We start from the raw sequence: 26,061 nt of genomic DNA, 5'->3' as shown, positions 1-26,061 counted from the left end.
GCACAATTGTTGTGATGATTAACATCACAAGCATACTCCAGCCATCTGTAAGAAGAAGAATAGTTTCTATATAGTTATTATAAATAAAAAGAAGAAACTGAAGAGTGAATTGCACGTAACAGATTAAATAATCAGGTAAGATTGACAAACAGTCGGAGTTCGAATCGTTAGTTATTAGAATTATATGCAGGAATCTGTACGAACAATGTGGATGCCGTGTTTGAATGTCTACCGAATGTAGCTGCTTATATGCCCAGTATCGTTAAATTATCGAGTATACATATGTATAGAAAGGACGTACGCCAATTATTTATTATACAAAGTAGATTTCAGGCAGCAAATGTTGAAATGTTGAAAGGACATGGTATTTTATATATTGTAGTTTAACAAGATGTTCGATTTCGCGTCGAAAGAGTGGCAGTAGTTGTAATGAAATAATGAATTATCCCCTCTAGAAAAAATAGTCTTACAAGACAATGAAGTGACCCAATTGAATGGAAATATTATCACTGTAAAAAGTGATATACGAAATCGAATCAATTTTTAAAAGTTGGACCAAACAATTTGAGTTTTCGTTTTGAAGCGTTAGAGACAGTAGTTTATCCTTATGTTTCAGACAGTTGTCAATTTTTATACACCAGTACGAGCTCTTAAATGTGGTGTATTTTGTGGAGCCATTCAGTTCTATTAGTTTGTGCTCAGTTTATCTGGACAATACTTCTAGACTATTATGCTGACTTAATGAAACAATAGTACGTGTTTAGTGTCGTATTTAGTGTGGCCATCATATGCAAGTTATCATACTAATCTGCAATGTAACGTTTAACCGAATTGAAATAGGTACAATTCCCCATGGTATAACATATCAGTAAAAATTCAAAAAATGTTTTACGTGACGCAAAAAGGAGGAAGAAGCCATGTGTCTCAACAGCAGATAGATTCCACGAAATGAATATGGAAAACTTCGGAATATTATGTATTTTTATAATGCTGTACTTGTATGTGTAAACCGTAATTGTATATTATCTACTTTCCGATTATTTTAAATTTTAAGACCTTTAAAACGTGCATGTCGTCTTTCACAGTGATAACGTCGGCAGAATAATGCTTCCACGTCAGCTGTGGGAAATATGGTAGCATAGTCATTATATTCTGACATTGAATTTGGACTAAACAAGAATGCAGGTAATAGTAAAAGTAACCGACATATATCATTAATTTTGTATTATTTAAATCACCCTATTGAATATGCAAACAAAAATTATTGTGTAATAAAATTACATGTCTAAATTAACGATTAGCTACTATTAGTACTTACTAGATTTCTTCCCCATATATATATTATTCTTCTATTACATGTACACAGTAAGTTTCATCTTCGTCTTATAAAATAAGGAGTAGAATAAAGCGACCATAATTTTAGTTGAAATTATGATACCTGCATCTTGCACAATACGTAACTGACACGATTATATACTTATGGAATGAAATGATTTTGTCGAAAATGCAAATAAGATTATAAAACTCTATTCCTCTGAATTCTTTGTACATTATCACAAAAAAGTTTATTTTCGGATTGTGTGTAAGAAGGTTTTTCATTGTTCAACTATAACAAGGTCGGAAACAAAATTTCAGAAATACGCATGCCTTGTAAGTTACATTATAACCATAACTTTTCTCGTTCGTAGAAGAACCTTCACTTAGCTATAATATCTAAAATAGTAAAATAAACTCACAGTACTTTCTTAAAGAATTAAATAGTTTCAATTATGTGTACAGCAATCCTCTGTTAAGAACCGCAATCAACATTTCATTTTGTACTTTTTCTAAATGTAGGTAAAATCGAACTATTAAAAATTACGATAGTAAGGTGAAACCGTGTTACTTTTGAGAAAAAAAGTTGATCGACACGATAGGCACTGAATGTACAATTCGCCTTTAAAATATTCGGAAAATATTATTTTTGCCGTGAAAAATTCTGGTTGGGCATCTGAATTTGTCGAATGGAATTTAAATCAATTCATCTACTAAAATTAGCGTCCTTAGTGATTTTCTTTTACTGGAGAGTGCAGGTTATTTGCTAATTGTATGCAAGTTACATACATTCTTAGCAGTAATATCTTCATTAATTTTGGCGCACATATAGGCCAACTATATACAACTAGCAATATAGTATTTCTCATATTTCTACCAATTCGTTATTTCAGTTTTTCTTATTATACCACAATCAAAACCACAAGCACTTCACATCTTCATTGATTTACTAGATCTCGATTATAGTAGTATAACTTCCCGTTTTTTTGTTTTGTTTCAAAATCACAGAGTAAACCAACGTGAGTTTCACTTCAGAAAGAGTGTGAAGACACTTCCTACTGCGACTAAAACGTAAAATGTATATTAAATAAAAGAACGATATCTATCAGCAATGGTTGCTAGGAGAGAGTGTTCTAGTCGTCATAACGCGTGATGTACAAAATTCATATTGATCGACATTATCAAAATTGTCAGAACTGTACTGTAATTGTAACTGTAAGTACTATGTACGGAATAGAATTTTGTTCTCTCATATTTCTACCCTATCTCATATTCGTAATCTCTCCTCTGTCTATATCTCTACATTTATCTTCGAGGTATCTATGTTCTTTAACAATAGGGGACTAATTCGTTGTCTTCCAACGAATCGTCCAACAAGCGACAGTTTTAGAAAGGGATGATTGATATTTTATAATGTGCATCCTAACTGAAATTGGCAGTTCCTTAAAAGAACGATTACGTTATTTTCTTATAGGTATGCACATATGTAACTACCGTACAAACTGCTTATACAATAATACCAGCAATCAAATTGTTTTGCCTCGATACAATAAATGAAATAATATGAAAATATTGTCATTAAGTTTCTCTACACTTTACCGAATCAATTTACTACTGCTTGATACTTTGGATCTATAAAGAATCGCTTCATGCCTTCGGCCCGGCATGCCAGTTTTATTGAGTTTGTGGTTCCGTGCGTTGCGTTTCTTTACAAGTCGCTGTTTCGAAATTTGGAAACATGGACGGTAAGAGGAAGGAACGCAATATACTTATATTATACCGCGATCAAAATATCTAACGTTTCGTTTACTAATAATATTAACGGTATCTGAGTTATATTTCTGTATATATTTTATATCGATAGTTTTATTCAAATATAATTCATTCAAATAATTTTATTTAATTTGCGAATTATATAGTATTTCAGAAAACCGGGGAACAGTATCCCAATATATATGACATTCCTTATTATAACATGATCAAGAAGTATTTGAGGTTTGTGGGGCTAGATCCACACCAAAAAAATGGATTGATCACTGTGATTATAATGATGACTAGTATAACAACCGTACTTATTCCAATGGTAAGATAATCATACCGTGGGTGCAAGTTATAGAAATAGTTAATATGAGGCAATTGATTGAATTCTGCGTAATAAATTAAATAGTCAAGTAATGTCATTAAACAACTGGAATTTATAATTCATTAGTCAATCGCATTGTACGAATCATTATACACCAAGAATTTGGACGTGATGCTGGAGTGTTTGCCACATTTAGCTGCAATTGTGACCAGTTTCGTTAAAATAATGAATGTTTATCTCAACAGAGAAAATGTACGTGTATTTATTATTATTGAATAATCTTTGCAGACGAAAGCATGTTATAAAGATATGACAACACGTTTTACGTTCTAGTTTAGAAAATTGTTCGATTCTATAACAAAAGAATGGCAGCAGCTGAAATTAAGTCAAGATTTGTACATTCTGGAAGAAGTCACCATACGGGGCAGTAAATTGGCGAAATTGTATCGAAGTAAGTTATCGTGTCTTAATTTTTTAAACGGCTTACTTCTAGTACACGTAAAAACAGATTCATACCACTTAATATTTCGCACTTGAATGATTAATTCTAATCTTTTCAGATACATTAATGACATTTATGGTACTCTTTTTATTCGTTCCACTGATTTCTCCTATGATGGATATCTTTCTTCCACTAAACGAAACTCGACCACGGCAACAACTACTTAATGTTAATTACGTGTTTTTTGATAGCCGTAATTATTTTTTCTGCGTGTACTTACAGTTATCTTGGGCGGCAATAGTAGTTTCAATAAGCATAGTTACCGTAGATTCTTTATTGATGCTGATAGTTCACCATAATAGTGGACTATTTATAGTATGTGGGTGAATATTATTTACTCAATACAATTATATTACATATAATTATGTATATTCACTACCGCTTAAACATATTAGCACATTTTTAATACGTTGCACCATAATTATAATATTACAGATGTTGAAGTTTTTCAGATGTTTATTACAGTGGATGACGAAAGTACTTGAGCATCCAAATACTAATCTTTTACTTCTTTGATAGTAAATGTCTTATAGCTTTTGTATCCATTTATATACATTTATATACATTTATATACAATTTTAGGTTGGTTTGAAACTTTACTAATACAATAATGACAGATGTGTCGCATTAGTGTTAATAAAGTTTCAAAACGTTTTATAAAACATATGTAATTGATGTATAAGTGAAACAACATATATGCTTTAGTCATCCACTGTATGTACCAACAGATATTATGATAATTTCTTTTAATTCTTGTTATATATCCAGGCATCAAATCCAGAAAAAAACAAGGCACTTAAGTTCATTTACTAATGAAGTTATGTCGGAACATTACACATACAAACAGATCAGAAATTGCGTGATCATGCACAATAAAGCCATAGAGTTTGTATTTAACAAATAACGATATAGTATAATAAATTTTTAAATTATTATTGAACGACATTAATCATTTTTGCTTGTTGCATTTTTAGCTTTTATGATATATTAGATGAGAACAATCGAATTAGCTATATGATTCAAATTGGACTAACTATGATTGGTATAACCACAACTGCCGTTCAAGTAAAGACACTCATACAGTGAAAATCTAGCAAAACTTGAAAAATCATTAACCTAATCAACTGTTTTATATTTGCAGACAGTCATTAATTTAGATAGACCGGGAATATCAATTAAAAGCGCTGTATTGTGCGGAGCTAATCAGTTTCATTTATTTATGCTCAGTTTACCTGGACAGATACTTGTAGATCATTGCACCGAACTAACGAAACAATTGTACGTGTTTAGTGCTTTCGAAACGTAACTGCGGTAGAATCTCGATTATCAGATCACAGATTAATGAAAATTTGTGGATGATTCTGTATATGAGAGATTGAAAAATAAGAATAGGAACTGAAAATTTTTACTTTTTTATCCAAACATTTTTGTTCGCTTCTGATATTAGTATTTATAAAATAATTCAAAGTAAATGATGCTTTCCTATGTCCAAACAAAGCTATTCGATTAGATCATGATTAGATCAGATAATCAAGATTCTGCTGCTTCTTATTAATCATAGAATGTAATATTTTACTGACATCGAAACAGATACGGTTCTACATGGTATGGAGTACCAGTAAAAACTCAAAAAATGCTTTACATGATGCAAATAAGAACTAGAAGCCCATGTACACTAACTGCGTGTGGATTGTACCAAATGAACATTGAGAACTTTGGAACTGTATGTAACACAGCATAAGTCGATTGTAATTGTTGTACTATATCAACCATTATTTATAATCGTTTTCATTGTAAGACCTTCAAAACCTGCATATCGTACATTACGATGATGTTGTCATTGAAAGGATGAAGTTAACTGTTACCTCTATATCCGTTGCATTTTATACTTGGACTGAGTAAGCATGAAGATGGTATAATAACCGATATAATAGTTTGTTATTATATCGAACGTACAAATAAAATTAATAAATCACGATGATTAGTTGATATACTTTAATTCGTAAGTAATACTGTGTTCCTTCCCAAAAATTACTGTACTGGATCTTTTTAAATATCGCCAAAAAGTACAATGTATGTATGTATACATATTTATTAACATCATCAAGGTAAACAGAAATAATACGGGTCCTAATTGAACTAGCATTAATAAAACTAACACTATTATATGTAACTAGAAAAGTGCACAAAAATTCCTAATTTTTCATTTCATATTTTTAAAGCGATAATTTAATGAATATTATGAAGTACATACTACACTATGAACATAAACCAATTATGATTTGTGCTACTGTATCTTTTTCCTTGTTATGCTGTCATATTCAGTATTGCATAAGATTTTTTTAAATATCGTTTTTACAATATAAAGTGAAGAACCTGGCTGAAAACTTCCTAACTACAATAGTTACATATATTATATTACGTACTATTTATGAATATTTTAATCTTCAAACTGTCAAAGTATACATGTCCTATATTACAAGGTTAATATCAGTGAAATATTGAATCCGCACTACCTGTCTAATGTAATCATATCTACTGTATGTTCTACACAGTTTTATCTGACATAAGAATAAATAGCCGATATGTCATATTGAATAAATTGAACGATTTCAATGAATCTGCAAATAATGATATAAAATCACACACTTCAAATACAGTGTTAATACTTTAATACATAAATCAAAGCTAAATAATATACATTCACTATTATTTCACTGAATCTTCCTTACATTTCCTTCAAAAATAACTTGACAATCTTAAGAAGTTGAAATAAATGCCACTTCTATTGTTACAATATTCATGTGTTGCAAACAATGATAAACTCTTCACTGAGACTTTTCAATTGAAAGTCAGAGGAAGTGTTATAACTAGGATACGCTGTGCATAAAAAGAAATGTTTTCAAGCAGCCAGCGCTACGAATACTCTGTTAGCATTCACAATAAATTATTTAGTTGGTATACCATAATTAATTACAATAACAGCTGTACCATGTCCCGCAGAGCGATGTAACATGTCTTACAGGAACGTCGGAAAGCCATCATTATGATGTCAAAGATGATATCACAAATTTAAAAATGATATCGTAGCAAGGTACTTGACAACAAATCGATTTACTATAATATTTAATGACGAAAATTATGCATTTCCAGTAACATTGAATGTCCAGTATAACTACATATGAAGCATATTGATTTCTACGAGAAGGGAATCTCATACTCCATACGACGCTTCTTACACACGCGATTTCTTGTTGAAAGCGGTTACACAAATTAAAAAGGCCGACGTTTGAAACCTGAAGCAACAGCCAGTAAGGGAAAGAGATTTACACTAAAACTAAAATATTTAGTTCTCTTTAAATTAATAATTGGGCTGCAGATATTTATGTAAATCCCACTTTGTATGAATAGATTTGAAAAATCGAACCTAGGAAAAAGATATTTTTACCTGTTACATATTACAGGCAATATTATATTTTGAATATTTTATACATTTTGGCATATGATATGATCGTTGATGATCGTCTTATTTCGGCTTCAAGAATCACCTCCTAAATTTCCTGACACCTGTAGCCGAACATCCTGTGTATTTTTAAATATTATATGCATTCATTACATCTCTTTTCCTTGCAACTTCACATAAATATATAAAAACACGTAGTGACTAATGGTATTAATCCTATATTGATGTTTTCTCTATGCTATTTGATATAACACGATGGTGTAATTAATGTGGGTTTTGAGTATTCAGTGTTTCAGATAACCGGAGGTCCCGAAATATTTCAAGTGCCTTACTACAGCAAACTCGAACGATACATCCAACTTTTGGGGCAAGATCCGCGTCATAAAAGTAGCACTAGAAATATTATTGTAGTAATAGTAGTGACTAGTATCGCAAGCATTACTATCCCAGCGGTAAGAAAAACACGATAATCATTATGGTGAAAAGTAATAAAGCTAACAATAAGCTAATGTCATTAAACAATTGGGACTTGCAATCGATAGACCACAGAGTTACTTGTGTCGTTGCATAAGAAGGACATGGATGGAGTCATCGAGTGTCTGCCACACTTTGTCACATCTTCCGCCAGTGTTGTTAAAATATTAAATATGCATTTCAACAGGCGAAGTGTGCGCTAATTTCTTTTTATGTAAAGAAATTGTCAACTACACACGTTGTTAAATGGATAAATACTTATCTTTTTCAAGTTTAACAAAATGTTCCAACTTGTGGCAAAACAATGGGAACAACTGAAATTAAATGGCGAATTGCACGTTCTGGAGGAAGTCGTCAAGCAAGGCAACAGAATGGCGCACTTTTATCGTAGTAAGTAAAGCTATCCCAATTCTCATCATGATTTCCAATATTTTTAATTTTTAACCAAAACAGTACTTCCTAACATACATAAAATTATTTATACGTAAAAAATCAACTGTACTAATTTTCAGACACTCTAATATCTTTTATGGTATTGTTCTTGCTGGTGCCACTAGTTTCTCCTATTCTCGATATTGTCCATCCAATAAACGGAACTCGAACACGCCAACAACTACTAAGAGTTAATTACATATTTTTTAACGACGACGACTATTTCATTTACATATATTTACAATTATTTTGGAGCTCCGTCGTTATAGTATTCACCATAATTAGTGCAGACTGGTTATACATGCTAATAATTCACCACAGTAGTGGATTATTTGCGGTTTGTGGGTAAATGTCATAATGATATGCAAGACTTGGTTATTACTCGTCATTCTTTCATGCACCAGTAAATATTGTAATCACTATATTTATACTAAGTATACACATACTCATTATTTGTTATCATAACCGCAGATACCGAGTTCACAAAGCAACTGTGAATCCAAACAACTTTACTGGTGAATCTATGTCTGAGAATTATACGTATGAAAAGATCCGGAGTTGCGCAATAATTCACAATGAAGCCATACGGTCTGTATTTAATACAATAATCAAAAAATTACGAAATGTCACTAATATACATCTTCATTAACTTTAAAGATTTTCAGACATATTGAAACAAAGCAGTCAAGGTAGTTACTTAATTCAGGTTGGATTGAATATGTTGGGGATAAGCGCAACAGCTGTTCAAGTAAAAACAATCATCAAAATGATAACAAATATTAAAAATAGTTTCGGGCAAATAATTTGTTTATATTGTTCTTCAGACAGTGATAAACTTAGACAGACCGGAAGAAGCAATACGAAGTGCAGTATTTTGTGGGGCTTGTCAATTTCATTTACTTTTACTTAGTTTACCTGGCCAGGTGCTTCTGGATCATTGTTCTGATTTAGCAGATAATATGTATGTGTTTAGAAAGTATTCATATAAACTATATATATTAATCACAGGCTCGGATAAAATTAAATGCTCGTATCAAAATAGTTACAGCTCCAAATGGTACAAGGCACCCATGCAGATTCAAAAAGTACTATACGTGATGCAAATAAGATGCAAAAGGTTTTGTTCATTAACGGCAGGTGGATTGTATGAAATGAATATAGAAAACTTCGGAATAGTATGTATAAATATAATAATATTATACGTACGTACAATGGTGTATAAAAATTTCTGATTTTACATTAAATATCGCAAAAATGATATTTTAAAGAACCTTTCGAAGTACATAGTATAGTATGACCATAAAGCAAGTATCATTTGTTATACTGTCTCTTTCTACCTGTTATGCCCTTATACTCAATATCAGATAAAATTCTTTCAAATATCATTTTTATAATATCATGTGAAAGGTCTATTTGGGTGAAAACTGCTGCATACTACTATACAGAGTGTTTAGCTATAGGTATAAAAAAATTTAAGGTGTGATTCTTGAAGCTAAAATAAAATGAAAATCAAGAATAAAAAATTTGCGTTTTCTGATTCGTTTGTTGATTATTACCAATTAAAAATTGGTTGAAATATCCCTGTATGCGAGCAAGCGCCCTTACAGGAACGAAATTAAGTCAACCTAAGGAGTGGGGTGCACAGTGATCCTCAAATCGAACAACACATGGGCAGCAGGTTCCCTCGCACAAGCCGTAGAGAAGATGGTAATGACTTTCGAAAACCTAAATCGTCCTGCGCAATGTTTTCTCAGAAAAATCGTAGAATACACGTTATACTTGTCTACTTATTAAAGTACATAACAGCATATCGAAAATCGCCTCGTGGAATTTTCAAGTAGAGAGGATTAATGTTTCTCCTAGTTCTTTGTCTCCATAAATAAATGATAAATAATGGCATACATAAACAATGTTTATATAAATTTCACACACGTACCACCATTGCCCCGTCTGTGGTTGACCGATTTTTCTTAGAAAACGTCGTGCAGGATAATTTGCGACTTCGAATGTCATTATTTTCTTCTCTACAGCTTTTCTCTTTTCTTTTTTCTCTACATTTGTGCGAGGGAATCTGTTGCCCGTATATCGTTCGATTTGAGGATCCCTGCGCACTCCGTTGCTTAGGTTGATCTAAATATTTTTCGTTCGTGTAAGGAGGCTTGCTCGAGCACAGGAATATTTCGGACAATTTTTAATCGACAATGACTGAAAAACAAATCAGAAGACGGAATTTTTTTATTTTTGATTTTATCTTATTTTAGCTTCAAGAATCATCCCTTAAATTTTGTTACGCTTATAGCCAAACATCCTGTATATACGTATATGTATTATCCGCTACTTACGAATATTTTAATTTTCAGACCTTCAAAACGTGCATGTCCTATATTACAATGATGATGTCAGTGAAAGATTAACTCAGCACTATCTGTCGAATGTAATCGTTCATACATCCACTGTGTGTTATATACAGTTTTATCAAGTATAGAAATGATATGATAGATAATTTACATGTAATACTGGATATATTGAACTACTCAGACGAATAGAAATATAAAACCACACACTTCAGATACCGTGTTAATATTTCAGTACATAATTCGTACCTAAATAGTACATTTGCTACCATTTCACTGAATTCTTTCGACACCACTTCAAGAATAATTATACAGATTTAGGCAGATAAAATTGGTACAAGTACAAAGATAACGGTTCTGTTGTTAGAATATTCGCGTGTTGCAATCAGTGATAAATATGTCGAAGGTGAATTCTTAATTGAAAATCGAGGAAAGTATCCGAACTCGAATACACCGCACACTTTTATCGTAGTAAGTAAAGAAATGTTTTCAAGCAATCAACGCTATGAAGAATTTCCCACCACTTATAATCAATATTCAGTTGGTATACCAACACTTAATTATAATAACTGCTCATCCATGTCCTGCCGAGTGCCGTAACATGTGTTGCAAGAACTCCGAAAAGCCATCATTTTCGTATCAAAGACGATGTCACAAGTTTAAAAGTGATACCGTAGTAGACTACCTGACAACAAATCGATACGCAATAATATGTAATGACAAAATTGACGCATTCCCAGCAACATTGAATATACAGCATAACTACATATGAGCATATTGATTTTTACGACTTCAGAATGAGACCTCATACTCCACACGACACTTCTTAAACGCGCGATTCCTCCAAAAGCGGTTACACAAGATAAAGAAGTCGACGTTTGGAACCTGAGGCTACACAACCAGTAAGGGAAAGAGATTTACATCACATCAAAATAAGTGGTTCTTTTTAAACTAATGATGAGCCTGTGGATATTTATGCAAACCTGTATTTATAGGAATATCATTTTAAAAATCGTACTCAGGCAGAATATGATTTTACCTAGTACATTCTATGAAGAATATTATATTTTGAACATTTTATTTATTTTTGCATATCATGTGCATTCTTTGCGTTTCTTTACCTTGAAAATCCTATAAATGCATAAAAATCCACAGTCTAGACATATTGATGTCATGTTGATGTTACTTTTACGGTATTTAATATAACCTCATGGGGTAATTAATCTGAGCTTGGAGTATTTAGTGCGTCAGAAAACCGGGATCCCCGAAATACTTCATGTGACATACTACAATAAACTCGAACGATACATCCAACTTTTGGGGCAAGATCCGCGTCATAAAAGTAGCACTAGAAATATGATTGTAATAATAGTGGTGACTAGTATCGCAAGCATCACTATCCCAACGGTAAGAACAACATGTCGATCATTATATAGAAAAGTAGGAAGGATAAAATGAGGAAACTGAATTCAGTGAATGCTACGTAATAAAGCTAATAATCAGGTAATCTCATTAAACAATTGGGACTTGCAATCGATAGACAATAGAGCTATTTGCGTCGTTGCATAAAAAGGATATGGATGGAGTGATCGAGTGTCTGTCATATTTTGTCACATCTTCCACCAGTGCTGTTAAAGTATTAAATATGCATTTCAACAAACGAAATGTGCGCAAATATCTTCTTGCATAAGAAAGTTTTGCATATAAGAGGCATAAAAACTTATCCTTTTTCTAGTTCAGCAAAATGTACCAACTTGTAGCAAAACAATGGGAGCAACTGAAATTAAACAATGAATTGCACGTTCTAGAGAAAGTCGTCATGCAAGGCAACAGGATGGCGCACTTTTATCGTAGTAAGAAAAGAATTTAAATCCTCAACACGATTTCCAATATTTTTAATGTTTAAAATAAAAGATCTTCCTTAACGTATACATAGAATTATTTACACCTAAATAATCAATTATACTAACTTTTAGACACTTTAGTATCTTTTATGGTATTGTTCTTACTGGTGCCACTAACTTCTCCAATTCTTGATATTGTCCATCCAATAAACGGAACTCGAAAACGCCAACAACTACTAAGAGTTAATTACATATTTTTCAACAGTGATGACTATTTCTTTTACATTTATTTACAATTATTTTGGAGCACTGTCGTTGTGGTGCTTACCATAGTCGGTGCAGATTGGTTATACATGTTAATAATTCATCACAGTAGTGGATTATTTGCAGTTTGTGGGTAAATGTCATGATGTTATGCAAGAGTTGGTATTAGTCGCCATACTCGCATGTACTAGTTAATATTATAATCATTATATTCATATCAAGTACACACATTTTCATTATTTCTTTTCATAACCATAGATATCAAATTCAAAAAGCAACTGCGAATCTAAATTACTTTTCTGGTGAAAAAGATTCTGAGAATCAGACGTATGAAAAATTCCGAAATTGCGTGATGATGCATAAAGAAGCCATACAGTATGTATACATTAATCAACAACAAAGCATAATAAAAGTAGACAAAATAATTAAAAAATTATGAAATATAACTAATATATATCTCCATTAATTATAAAGGTTTTACAATATATTGGACGAAAGCAGCCAAAGTAGTTATTTAATCCAGGTTGGATTAAATATATTGAGTATAAGCACAGCAGCAGTTCAAGTAAAGAACAATCTTGAGAATGATAACAAATACAAATTAAAAATAGATGTCGGTAATTAAATATCTCATTTTATTTTTCAGACCGTGGTCAACTTGGACAGACCAGAAGAAGCAATACGAAGTGCTGTATTTTGTGGCGCTTGTCAATTTCATTTGTTTCTACTTAGTTTACCTGGCCAAGTGCTCCTGGATCATTCTTCTGATTTAGCAGATAATATGTATGTGTTTAGAAAATATCCATATAAACTATATATATATATATCAATCAGACTCGAATAAAATTGAATGTCCGCATCAAATAGTTACAGCTCCAAATGGTATAAAGCACCCGTGCAAATTCAAAAAGTACTATACGTGATGCAAATAAGATGCAGAAGGTTTTGTTCATTGACGGCAGGTGGATTGTATGAAATGAATATAGAAAACTTCGGAATAGTATGTATAAATTTAACAATATTATATGTATGTACGTACAGTGATGTATAAAAATTTCTGATTTTTCATTACATACCGCAAAAGCCATATTTTAAGATACCTTACGAAGTATATAATATATATTAGATTTATACTATAACCATAAAGTAATTTTCAATTGTTCTACTGTTGAATTACCTGTTATGTCCCCATATTTAAAATCAGATAAAATTTTATCAAATGCCGATTTCACAATATAAAATTCGAAAACAATCTGGCTGAAAAATTTTCTAAACCAATATGTTTACACATAGTGTATTAAGTACTGTTTACGAATATTTTAATCTTCAGACCTTCAAAACGTGCATATCCTATATTACAATGTTGATGTCCATGAAAGATTGAACATGCATTAGCTATCGAATGTAATCTCATCCACTGTATGTTATACACAACTTTACCAAGTATAAGACTAGTATAATAAATAGCTGACATGTAATACTGGACATATTGGATGACATTGGTGAATAAATATATAAAACACATCCTTCATATACAGTATTAACGTCTTAACACATAAATCGTACCTAAATAACACGCATTCACTACCATTCCAATGAAGTCTCTATACGTTACTTAAAAAACAATTTCACAACATTAGAAGAATGAAATTGATCCCGCATAATGGTACGTGTAAGGATAAGATATATCTATTGTAACAATATTCGCGTGTGGCAAACAGTGATAAACTTATCGGTGGAGAATCCTTCATTGAGAATCGGCGAAAGTATTCGAAGTTGAATACACTGTGTACAAAAAGAAACGTTTTCAAGGAGTCAGCGCTATGAAGAATTCCCTACCACTCATAATCAATACTCAGTTGGTATACCAATACTCAATTATAATAACTGCTCATCCATATCCTGCCGAGTGGCATGTTCATTGTGTTGCATTCAACATGTGTTACAAGAACTTCGAAAGGCCATCATTTTCGCATCAAAGACGATGTTACAAGTTTTAAAGTGATACCGTAGTAGACTACCTGACAACAAATCGATACGCAATGATATGTAATGACAAAATTGACGCATTTGCAGCAACATTGAATATACAGCATAACTACATATGAGCATATTGATTTTTACGACTTCAGAATGAGACCTCATACTCCACACGACACTTCTTAAACGCGCGGTTCCTCCAAAAGCGGTTACACAAGATAAAGAAGTCGACGTTTGGAACCTGAGGCTACACAACCAGTAAGGGAAAGAGATCTACATCACATCAAAATAAGTGGTTCTTTTTAAACTAATGATAAGCCTGTGGATATTTATGCAAACCTGTATTTATAGGAATATCATTTTAAAAATCGTACTCAGGCAAAATATGATTTTACCTTGTACATTCTATGAAGAATATTATATTTTGAATATTTTATTTATTTTTGTATATCATGTGCATTCTTTGCGTTTCTTTACCTTGAAAATCCTATAAATGCATAAAAATCCGCAGTCTAGACATATTGATGTCATGTTGATGTTACTTCTACGGTATTTGATATAACCTCATGGGATAATTAATCTGAGCTTGGAGTATTTAGTGCGTCAGAAAACCGGGAACCCCGAAATACTTCATGTGACATACTACAATAAACTCGAACGATACATCCAACTTTTGGGGCAAGATCCGCGTCATAAAAGTAGCACTAGAAATATGATTGTAACAATAGTGGTGACTAGTATCGCAAGCATCACTATCCCAACGGTAAGAACAACATTTCGATCATTATATAGAAAAGTAGGAAGGATAAAATGAGGAAACTGAATCGAGTGAATGCTACGTAATAAAGCTAATAATCAGGTAATCTCATTAAACAATTGGAACTTGCAATCGATAGACAATAGAGTTATTTGCGTCGTTGCATAAAAAGGATATGGATGGAGTCATCGAGTGTTTGCCACATTTTGTTGCATCTTCCATCAGCGCTGTTAAAGTATTAAATATGCATTTCAACAAACGAAATGTGCGCAAATATCTTTTTACATAAGAATATTTTGAACTATACAAGAGGCATAAAAAATTATCTTTCTCTAGTTCAGTAAACTGTTTCAACTTGTGGCAAGACAATGGCAGCAGCTGAAATTCAACAATGAATTGCACATTCTAGAGGAAGTCGTCATGCAAGGCAACAGGATGGCACACTTTTATCGTAGTAAGTAAAGAATTTAAATTCTCAACACGATTTCCAATATTTTTAATGTTTAAAATAAAAGATCTTCCTTAACGTATACATAGAATTATTTACACCTAAATAATCAATTATACTAACTTTCAGGCACTTTAGTATCTTTTATGGTATTGTTCTTGCTAGTGCCACTAATTTCTCCAATTCTTGATATTGTCCATCCAATAAACGGAACTCGAACACGTCAACAACTGCTAAGAGTTAATTACATATTTTTTAACGATGACGACTATTTCTTTTACATTTATTTACAATTATTTTGGAGCTCTATCGTTGTAGTGTTCACCATAATAGGTGCTGATTGGTTATACATGCTAATAATTCATCACAGTAGTGGATTATTTGCGGTCTGTGGGTAAATATCCTGATATTATGCAAAATTTGGTTGTTAGTTGCTATTCTCGCATGTACTCGTAAATTTTATAATAACTATAATTTTTTTAAGTACACACGTTTTCATTATTTGTTTTCTTAACAACAGATATCAAATTCAAAAGGCAACTGCGAATCCAAACTACCTTACTCGTGAAAGTATTTTTGAGAATGCGACGTATGAAAAGTTTCGAAATTGTGTGATAATGCATAAGGAAGCCATACAGTACGTATAAATTAATTAACAACAAAGCATAATAAAAGTCGACAAAATAATTACAAAATTATGAAATATGACTAATATACATGTCCATTAATTATAAAGGTTTTACAATATATTGAACGAAAGCAGCCAAGGGAGTTATTTAATTCAGGTTGGATTGAATATATTGAGTATTAGCACAGCAGCAGTTCAAGTAAAAAACAATCTTGACATTGATAATGGATACAAATTAAAATATATCACGGTAAATAATTATCTTATTTTATTTTTCAGACCGTGGTAAAGTTGAACAGACCAGAAGAAGCAATACGAAGTGCTGTATTTTGTGGCGCTTGTCAATTTCATTTGTTTCTACTCAGCTTACCAGGCCAGGTGCTCCTGGATCATTGTTCTGATTTAGCAAACAATATGTATGTGTTTAGAAAATATCCATATAAACTATATATATATATCAATCAGGCTCGAATAAAATTAAATGTCCGTATCAAATAGTTACAGCTCCAAATGGTACAAGGCACCCGTGCAGATTCAAAAAGTACTATACGTGATGCAAATAAGATGCAGAAGGTTTTGTTCATTGACGGCAGGTGGATTGTATGAAATGAATATAGAAAACTTCGGAATAGTATGTATAAATTTAACAATATTATATGTATGTACGTACAGTGGTGTATAAAAATTTCTGATTTTTCATTACTTATCCCAAAAGCGATATTTTAAGAAACCTTACTGAGTATATGCCATATATTAGGTTTATACTATAACCACAAAGCAATTATCATTTATTCTACTGTTTCCAATTATCTATTATGTCCCCATATTCAAAATTAGATAAAATTTCTGGCTGAAAACTTTTCCAAATCAATATATTTTCATATAGTATATTAACTACTATTTACGTATATTTTAATCTTCAGACCTTCAAAACGTGCATATCCTATATTACAATGTTGATGTCCCTGAATGGTTGAATATGCATTACCTGTCGAATGTAATCTCATCCACTGTATGTTATACACAATTTTATCAAGCATACAACTAGTATAATAAATAGCTGAGATGTAATACTAGACATATTTGATGACATTTTCGAATAAAGATATAAAAATCACCCCTCTTATACAGTGTTAATATTTTAGCACATAAATCATACCTGAATAACACACATAACACATATTTACTATCATTTCAATGAATTCAATTTACATTACTTCAAAAACAATTTCGCAATTTTAGAAGAATGAAATTGATGCCGGCAATGGTAAGTCTAACGATAACATAGATCCATTGATTCCAATATTCGTGTGTGACAAACAGTGACAACCTTCTCAGTTAAGAATCCTCAATTAGAAGTCCGAAGAAGTAACGCTAAAATGTCAGAGACTAGGATACACTGGGCATAAAAAGAACATCGACTTTCAAGATCAATGTCACAATTTCAAAAACTCTGCTAGTATTTACCATTAAAATTTAACTGGCATGTCGTACGAGACGGTATCAATATTTCAGGATAACTATACATAATAATAAGCCTTTCATGTTCCACAGAATATTTTGATGGGAGCCAGAAGAACATCAGAAAATCATAGTACTCTTAACCATGATGATGTAATAAATTAAAAATGATATCAACTTGCACAGCTGTTCGACAAGAAACTGAATCAGTATAATATATAATGACCAAAATTATACATTTTCAGTAACATCTAACACCTGGTACAACTACTATGAACTATATTGATTTCCACGATCCTTAGATGGAAACTTGTACTCCATACGACACTTGTTAAATACGCGATTTCTCCTAAACCACTCGCACCAGTTAAAAACGCCAGCGTTAGAAATCTCGAGCTATAGCCAGTAACGAAAAGACATTTACACTAAAACTATAAATAATATTTAGTTCTTCTTAAACTAATGATAACACTGCGGGTGTTTATGCAAACCTATATCTCTATGAATATAATTGGAAAAGTCGAACCCAGGCAGAAAATGTGTTTAGCTGTTACATATTATAGACAATATTATATATTGATTATTTTATACATTTTTTCATATAATATACATTTTTTTGCATCTCTTTCCCTTAAAATTTTCCATAAATGCATAAAAACTCGCAGTGGTTAGTGAAATTAATGTTATGTTATCGTTATTTCTATCGTCTTTAATATAACGCGAATATGTAATTAATGTGAGCTTGGAGTATTCAGTGCTTCAGATAAACGAAGGCTCTGAAATATTTCACGTACCTTACTACAATAAACTCGAACGATACATCCAACTTTTGGGGCAAGATCCACGTCATAAAAGTAGCACTAGAAATATTATTGTAATGATAGTGGTGATTAGTATCGCAAGCATTACTATCCCAGCGGTAAGAAAAACACGATAATCATTATGGTGAAAAGTAATAAAGCTAACAATAAGCTAATGTCATTAAACAATTGGGACTTGCAATCGATAGACAATAGAGTTACTTGCATCATTGCATAACAAGGATACGGATGGAGTCATCGAGTGTTTGCCACATTTTCTTGCATCTTCCATCAGCGCTGTTAAAGTATTAAATATGCATTTCAACAGGCGAAATGTGCGCTAATTTCTTTTTATATAAAAAAATCCTGAACGATGCAAGAGGCATAGAAACTTATTTTTTTCTAGTTTCACAAATTGTTCCAACTTGTGGCAAAACAATGGCAGGAGCTGAAATTAAACGACGAACTGCACATTCTAGAGGAAACCGTCATGCAAGGCAACAGGATGGCGCAATTTTACCATAGTAAGTCATGGTATCCTCATCATGATTTTCAATATTTCTAGTTTTTTACAAAAATGGTCCTCCCTGACATACACTTAAAATTATTTACTCGTAAATATTCGATTATACTAATTTTCAGACACTTTAGTATCTTTTCTGGGGTTGTTCTTGCTGGTGCCACTAATTTTCCCCATTCTCGATATTGTTCATCCAATAAACGGGACTCGAACACGCCAACAACTACTAAGAGTTAATTACATATTTTTTAACGGTGCTGATTATTTTTTCTACGTATACGTGCAATTATTTTATGCAGCAGCTGTTGTTGTGTTCACCATAATTAGTGCAGACTGGTTATACATGCTAATAATTCATCACGTCAGTGGGTTATTTGCAGTCTGTGGGTAAATATCATAATGTGATGCAAGATTCGGTTATTGGTCGCCATTCTCGCATGCACTTTTAAATATTGCAATCACTACAATTATAACACGTACATATGTCCATTTTTGTTATCATACCTGTAGACACCGAATTCAAAAAGCAACTCTGAATTCAAACAACTCTACTGGCACAGCTGTTTCTGAAAAGTACACGTATGAAAAGATCCGGAATTGTGCGATAATGCACAGTGAAGCCATACTGTATGTATTTATTAATTGATAAAGCTTAACTGAAAATGATAAAGTAATTAAAAAATTACGTAATGTTACTAATATACATTTTCATTAATTTTAAAGATTTTACAATATATTGAACGGAAGCAGTCAAGGTAGTTACTTAATTCAGGTTGGATTGAATATGTTGGGAATAAGCGTGACAGCTGTCCAAGTAAAGTATAGTTTTGAAAATGATAACAAATACAAACTGAAAATAATTTTATGTAAATAATTGTTTTACTTCATATTTCAGACAGTAGTAAACTTAGATAGACCGGAGGAAGCAATGCGAAGTGCTGTATTTTGTGGGGCTAGTCAATTCCATTTGTTTCTACTTAGCTTACCTGGTCAGGTTCTCCTGGATCATTGCTCTGATTTAGCAGATAATATGTATGTGTTAAAAAAAGTACTCATATGGACTACATTAGTTACAGACTCCAACAAAATTAATTACTTGTATCAAAATAGTTACAGCTCCACATGGTACGGAACACCCGTGCAGATTCAAAAAGTACTATACGTGATGCAAATAAGATGCAAAAGATTTTGTTCATTGACGGCAGGTGGATTCTACGAAATGAATATAGAAAACTTCGGAATAGTATGTATCAGTCTAGCACTGTTATATATACGTACAGTGGTGCACAAAAATTTCTAATTTTTCATGTGATATAACACACGCGATATTTTAAAGAGTCTTACGTAGTATTACTGTACTATAACGATAAAACAATTATTATTAGTTTCACTACTGTTCACTGTTCTTTTATTTATTATACTCTTTATTAATATTACATATTACATATTAGATAAAATTCTATCAAATACGGCTTTTACGATATAAGATAGAAAACCTACCTGGCTGGGAACTTTTGTATACCACTATATTTATATATACTATATTATCTTCTATTTACGAATATTTTAATCTTCAGACTTTCAAAACTTGCATGTCCTACATTACGATGTTGATGTCTGTGAATGACTGAACCTGCATTACTAGTCAAATGTAATTACTAGTCAAATATCATCAACTGTATATTATACACACTTTTACCAAGCGTACAACTAATATAATAGATAGCTGGCATGTAATACTGAACATATTGGATGACTTTGGCGAATAAAGATATAAAAACACCCCTCAGATACAGTGTTAATATTTTAGTATAGATATCATACCTGAATAACACACACTCCATATTATTTCACAGAATTCACTTCCTACATTACTTCAAGCATAATTATACGACTTTAAGTACATGAAATTGGTGATAGAACAAAGATAATACAATCCTATTGTTACAATATTCGCGTGTTGTGAACAGTGATAAGCTTATCGGTAGAGAATCCTCAATCGAATGTCGGAGAAAGTATTACAACTAGAATACGCTATTCATAAAAAGAACAATGTCTTTCAGAATCAATGTTTCAAAAAATCTCTCGACACTTACAATTAATATTTAACTGGGACGCTCTACGAAACGATATCAATATTTAAGAGAGCTATAATAATGCTAGCTATAATGACAGGTGTTGCATATACTGCAGAACGTTTTGACAGGCTGCAATAAAACCTCGGAAATCATAATTTTCTCTCCAAGTATGATGTCACAAATTAAAAATTATACGATAGTTCATATTTGTGTGACAGCAAATCGAAAAAATTCACATTAATACTTGATGGAAAAATTGCAGATGTCTAATAGTATCGAATGTCGTGTAAACTTACATACGTATATCATATTGATTTCTACGATCCTGAGAAACAGAACTTTCATACTCTCCACATGACAGTTTTTCTTCTGAAGCGGTTACTCTAGTTAAAAAGGAGATATGGCTAGTAAGCGAAGTAAGTTTATACAAAAATCGAAATAGTTACCATTTTTTGAATCGCGGATATTTGTGCAAATTAATATTTTTATAAATAATTAATAAAATGGAAGCTAAGTAGAGAGCTTTTTTACCTATTATACTTTTAATGTCTTGTATATTTTTGCATATGATATATACCTTGTACATTTTTTACCTTGAGATTTCCCATAAATGCATAAAAGTCTACTAGTGATAGTTACAATTTTATGTTGTTCTTTTATGATCCTTAATGTAAATTATCGGGAAATTAATTTAAGCTTGGAGTACTTTAGCGTTTCAGGAAACTGACAGACAATCTCCTGATATATTTGATGTTCCTCACTATAAAATGCTAGAAAAATATTTGCAACTTTTGGGGCAAGATCCACGTCAAAAAAATGGATTTAGGAATTTTATAGTAACTGCTGTAGTGATCAGTATTATAGGCAACATTATATCAACGGTAAGGAAGGATCTAGTAAACCTCTCGTAGAAAAATGTTATAGATAAATTGAGAATACTAAAGTACATGAATTCCTCGCAAGAAAGTAAATAATTAGGTAATGTTATTAAACAATTGGAACCTGCAATCATTAGTCACTAGAATTGTATACCTCGTTATGTGACAAGGATATGGACGCAGTAATCGACGTTTTCCCACATTTTATGGCAGCTACGATCAGTGCTATTAAAATATTAAATATCCAGATCAACAGACAAAATGTAAGTAAATTTATTATTAGATAAGAAGTTTCTTCTATATAATAAACATTCACAATATATTATTCATAGTTTAACAAATTGCTTCAATTTGTGGCAAAGCAATGGGAACAGCTGAAATTAAACAATGAATTGTACGTTTTGAATCAAACCGTTATGCAAGGCAACAAGATGGCTCAATTGTATCGAAGTATATTATCGTATTACTATATTATTATATTATATTATATTACTATATTATCGTACTACTATATCGTATAACAAAAATTCTTTCTTTCAGTATTTTGCAGGTAAGTTATCGAGTTTATTCTTTTCAGGATCTTTATTGACCGCTTTGATATTATTTCTACTGGTCCCACTAGTTTCTCCCATTCTCGATGTCGTTCTCCCATTAAATGAAACTCGACCACGTCAGCAACTGCTTAAAATTAATTACATCATCTTTGACGACGCCGACTATTTTTTCTACGTATATATGCAGTTAGCTTGGGGCTCAATTATGGTTGTGGTAACCATAATTTCCGTAGATTCACTGTACATCCTTATAATTCATCATAATAGCGGATTGTTTGCCGTGTGTGGGTAAATATGGTGCTATCAGAAACATGTAGACACATATCATAATTATAATATATTTACAAAAGATATGCATAAATATTCAAATGCTTTCACACGACACTACAATGAATTTTAAAAGATGTTACAATTATTTTTTCTATCTGTTGTTAAAAATACAGGAACCAAGTGCAAAGAGCAACAACAAATTTAGACACCAATCAAATTATTTCGGAAAGTTACATGTACAAACAGATTAGGGATTGCGTGATCACGCACAACGAAGCCATCCAGTTTGTATCTGTCGAGTAACAATAAATTATAAATAGGCTGTGAATATTTACATAAAATATTGTTATAAACACGACTAAAGTAATAACTAAATATCATAGTGAATACAATACTTTGAATATTTCATATATTTTTGCGTATTATATTCATTTTGTATTATTTTGCATCTCTGAATTTCCCATAAACGCATAAACATTTGCGGTCTAACAGTAGATTATCAAAAAATTATTAAACGCAACTAATTTTTTCTCTTATTATATTTTAAGGTTCTACAATATTCTAAACGAAAGCAGTCGAACTAGTTATTTGATCCAAGTTGGATTAAATATGTTGATAATCAGCGCAACAGCCTTGCAAGTAAGGAGCAAAACCGAACAAAATTAAAAAGAGACATGTATTTAACTGATAGCTTTATTTTTCAGGCAGTTATAAATTTAGATAAGCCGGAAGAAGCAATTAGAAGCGTGGTATTTTGTGGAGCCAACCAATTTCATTTATTTGTGCTTAGTCTACCCGGACAGGTGCTTCTGGATCATTGTGCTGAGCTAGGAAATAATATGTACATATATGTCTAATATACGTGTGCAGTGTGTAAACCATACGAGACAAACATGATAATTCCATTTATTATTGATTTCTTCTTCAGTTTTTGTGTCTATATAATTTATATATATATAATATAGTATAATATATAATATATGATATAAACTTAATAACAACTCTAAAATAGGTAACTGCAATATTTTAAAAATGAAACAACTCATATAATTAAGTTTCTTTTTAAATTAGATTTTGAACTTCTACGATGCTGAGATGTCGTGATATCGGATTTTCGGGAAAAATCGTGTAACTATTGCACTTGCACTTTGCACTTTACACTTATACTTTGCGCCAACATTTCATAAATGTAGCAGTCTACTTCTTGATGGTAGACCTAAAACTGAGGGTTTCGAGCCCCGTTGTCACTATTTATACTGAACGATGTTCCGCTTGGCTGATCAAACTTTTCTTTTTACGTGGGGAAATCCTCTCGGACACCCTGCCTCCTTTTGGGTGGCGACAGGGTAGTGTCGGACTCAAACCAACTAAAACCCCACGGTGGTCTTCCTGACATTTCGCAGAAGTGGCCCGGGTTCTCTTGCGAAATCCTGCCGGAGCACTTTTTCGTCTTCTCCCTATTTGTTGTTAAGGGAGGCGTCCTTGTCTTTACTTGGGCCGCTAGGGGGGGGGGGGACCACAAACCCCCTAACGCCTCTTCCCCGTACCGTCGTGCAAGTCCGGGGAGGGCCCAGACCCTCCTCGGCGTGACGGCTCCTTAAACGCACCTAAGGCGGCAGTGGTGGTGGTTCCGCAACCCTGCGGCGTGCAGGGTCCCTTGGGTACGGCAGCCTGACAGGATCCTGTCTCTTCTCCCTATCCCGCTCCGCTCGCTCCTTCACGCGCATAACTTGCTCGCAGTAGGAGCAAACGGCGATGAACTCCTGGTGCCCCCTCAGCATCGCCCCGACGACAGCCTCGGGGGCCAATCTCTCGCCGATGGCGAGTCGCAAGATACGGCGCGGTTCTTCCCACGCTGGACAGAATTCCAGAGTGTGCTGCGCCGTGTTGGCTGATCAAACTGATGGCTCAATTTGGAAGTTTTAACCGGGTGAATGAAGATCTTCCAAGTAGAGTCATCAGTTTGATCAACCAATCGGAATATCGCTCAATATAGATTGAGACAATGAGACCCAAGACCCTCAATTTCAAATCTGTCTTGAAGAAGCAGACTGCTACATTTACGAAATGTTAGCGCAAAGTACAAATGCAATAGCTACGCGATTATTCCCGAAAAAGCAATATCATGCTGATATAATTAATATTATGATAATGAATCAGAGATTTGGTATTAGGAGATCGGCTGACAATTAATATAAAATTAAAAAATTTCTTAAATAATAAAATATAAAAAAATCTACCTTATCATATTTTTCTCTGTAGTCTTCATATGCAATTAATAATTAGTCTCAATCAAGAATCGATTGATTCGAATATTGTGTTTTCTCAATGTTATAATAGATATGGTGCCATGTGGTATAAAACACCCGTGCAAATTCAAAAAATACTTTACATGATGCAGATAAGAAGTGGGAAACTATGCAGCTTAACGGCAGGCGGACTGTACGAAATGAATATTGAAAATTTCGGAGTGGTATGTATCACTATATGATTCTAATAATTGCTCGTCTTATATTAACTACTTACAATTTCTTTCAAGACCTTCAAAACGTGCATGTCCTACTTCACGATGTTATTGTCGCTAAAATAATGGTTATACCTTATCTGTTGAAATTATTTAGTCAAACTGTGCTGTGATACAAGATTAACCAGGAATGCAAATATTAAGATCATATAGCCAAGATATGTACAGTTAATATTAAATCGTTTAGATTACTATATTAAAAACGTAAATAGAATTATTGAACCATCTTTCAATATTATTTGATATTTCAGGGTGTAAAACATGTTATATACCTTATCGAAATAATGAATTGACCACTATTTCACAGATTTCTTTCAGTTAGTTCCATCGAGCCACAGAGAAAATTTACATTTATGTACTAATTTTAGCAAGATACATATAATGAAACTCCAACAGTTGAGTCTATTAACTAACTGGATCCACCACTTTTTTA

General features: G+C 32.4%; 4 protein-coding genes and 1 pseudogene across 4 annotated transcripts; all 5 read left to right on the top strand.

Moving 5' to 3' along the window:
• Positions 1–14: 14 nt before the first annotated feature.
• Positions 15–5,895, top strand: LOC100644571 (odorant receptor 9a). Its single transcript, XM_048410466.1, has 15 exons — positions 15–135; positions 191–752; positions 841–998; positions 1,086–1,185; positions 2,323–2,529; positions 2,789–3,059; positions 3,234–3,397; positions 3,524–3,649; positions 3,731–3,848; positions 3,958–4,222; positions 4,668–4,784; positions 4,874–4,964; positions 5,041–5,177; positions 5,490–5,622; positions 5,698–5,895. The coding sequence occupies exons 6-15, from the start codon at positions 3,053–3,055 to the stop codon at positions 5,749–5,751; spliced, it is 1,212 nt and encodes a 403-aa protein (XP_048266423.1). The 5' UTR covers positions 15–135; positions 191–752; positions 841–998; positions 1,086–1,185; positions 2,323–2,529; positions 2,789–3,052; the 3' UTR covers positions 5,752–5,895.
• A 1,498-nt stretch (positions 5,896–7,393) lies between these two features.
• LOC110119693 lies at positions 7,394–14,259 on the top strand. Its single transcript, XM_048409951.1, has 17 exons — positions 7,394–8,030; positions 8,109–8,226; positions 8,349–8,613; positions 8,740–8,856; positions 8,926–9,016; positions 9,093–9,229; positions 9,311–9,443; positions 10,629–10,670; positions 11,829–12,029; positions 12,163–12,288; positions 12,358–12,475; positions 12,599–12,863; positions 12,989–13,105; positions 13,205–13,295; positions 13,377–13,513; positions 13,598–13,730; positions 14,061–14,259. Exons 1-17 carry the CDS (start codon positions 7,941–7,943, stop codon positions 14,112–14,114), a joined length of 2,235 nt encoding a protein of 744 aa, XP_048265908.1. The 5' UTR covers positions 7,394–7,940; the 3' UTR covers positions 14,115–14,259.
• Positions 14,260–15,077: 818 nt separating this feature from the next.
• On the top strand, positions 15,078–18,726 carry LOC100645055. Its single transcript, XM_048410473.1, has 7 exons — positions 15,078–15,732; positions 15,804–15,921; positions 16,045–16,309; positions 16,436–16,552; positions 16,652–16,742; positions 16,823–16,959; positions 17,042–18,726. The coding sequence occupies exons 1-7, from the start codon at positions 15,643–15,645 to the stop codon at positions 17,223–17,225; spliced, it is 1,002 nt and encodes a 333-aa protein (XP_048266430.1). The 5' UTR covers positions 15,078–15,642; the 3' UTR covers positions 17,226–18,726.
• LOC125384629 lies at positions 18,723–21,276 on the top strand (annotated as a pseudogene).
• Positions 21,277–21,802: 526 nt separating this feature from the next.
• LOC100645294 lies at positions 21,803–26,024 on the top strand. Its single transcript, XM_048409950.1, has 10 exons — positions 21,803–21,818; positions 22,099–22,283; positions 22,418–22,543; positions 22,613–22,730; positions 22,858–23,122; positions 23,278–23,388; positions 23,653–23,743; positions 23,809–23,945; positions 25,445–25,577; positions 25,644–26,024. Exons 1-10 carry the CDS (start codon positions 21,803–21,805, stop codon positions 25,692–25,694), a joined length of 1,233 nt encoding a protein of 410 aa, XP_048265907.1. The 3' UTR covers positions 25,695–26,024.
• The last annotated feature ends 37 nt before the right edge of the window (positions 26,025–26,061 follow it).

Source organism: Bombus terrestris, chromosome 11, assembly GCF_910591885.1.
Source record: "Bombus terrestris chromosome 11, iyBomTerr1.2, whole genome shotgun sequence".
Lineage (NCBI taxonomy): Eukaryota > Metazoa > Arthropoda > Insecta > Hymenoptera > Apidae > Bombus > Bombus terrestris.
The sequence above is the reverse complement of the archived record's forward strand: the minus strand, read 5'-3'. Positions and strand labels throughout refer to the sequence as shown.

Coding starts and splice junctions, on each gene's coding strand:
- LOC100644571 (XM_048410466.1), top strand. Junction 3,849..3,957: donor ATTGGCGAAATTGTATCGAA/GTAAGTTATCGT, acceptor TAATCTTTTCAG/ATACATTAATGACATTTATG. Junction 5,623..5,697: donor ACATTGAGAACTTTGGAACT/GTATGTAACACA, acceptor TTTCATTGTAAG/ACCTTCAAAACCTGCATATC.
- LOC110119693 (XM_048409951.1), top strand. CDS start 7,941: ATGGATGGAGTCATCGAGTGTCTGCCACACTTTGTCACATCTTCCGCC. Junction 8,614..8,739: donor GGATTATTTGCGGTTTGTGG/GTAAATGTCATA, acceptor TCATAACCGCAG/ATACCGAGTTCACAAAGCAA. Junction 12,476..12,598: donor GATGGCGCACTTTTATCGTA/GTAAGAAAAGAA, acceptor ACTAACTTTTAG/ACACTTTAGTATCTTTTATG.
- LOC100645055 (XM_048410473.1), top strand. CDS start 15,643: ATGGATGGAGTCATCGAGTGTTTGCCACATTTTGTTGCATCTTCCATC. Junction 15,733..15,803: donor TGCATTTCAACAAACGAAAT/GTGCGCAAATAT, acceptor ATCTTTCTCTAG/TTCAGTAAACTGTTTCAACT. Junction 16,553..16,651: donor ATGCATAAGGAAGCCATACA/GTACGTATAAAT, acceptor TTAATTATAAAG/GTTTTACAATATATTGAACG.
- LOC100645294 (XM_048409950.1), top strand. Junction 22,284..22,417: donor TAGGCAACATTATATCAACG/GTAAGGAAGGAT, acceptor TGCAATCATTAG/TCACTAGAATTGTATACCTC. Junction 25,578..25,643: donor ATATTGAAAATTTCGGAGTG/GTATGTATCACT, acceptor ATTTCTTTCAAG/ACCTTCAAAACGTGCATGTC.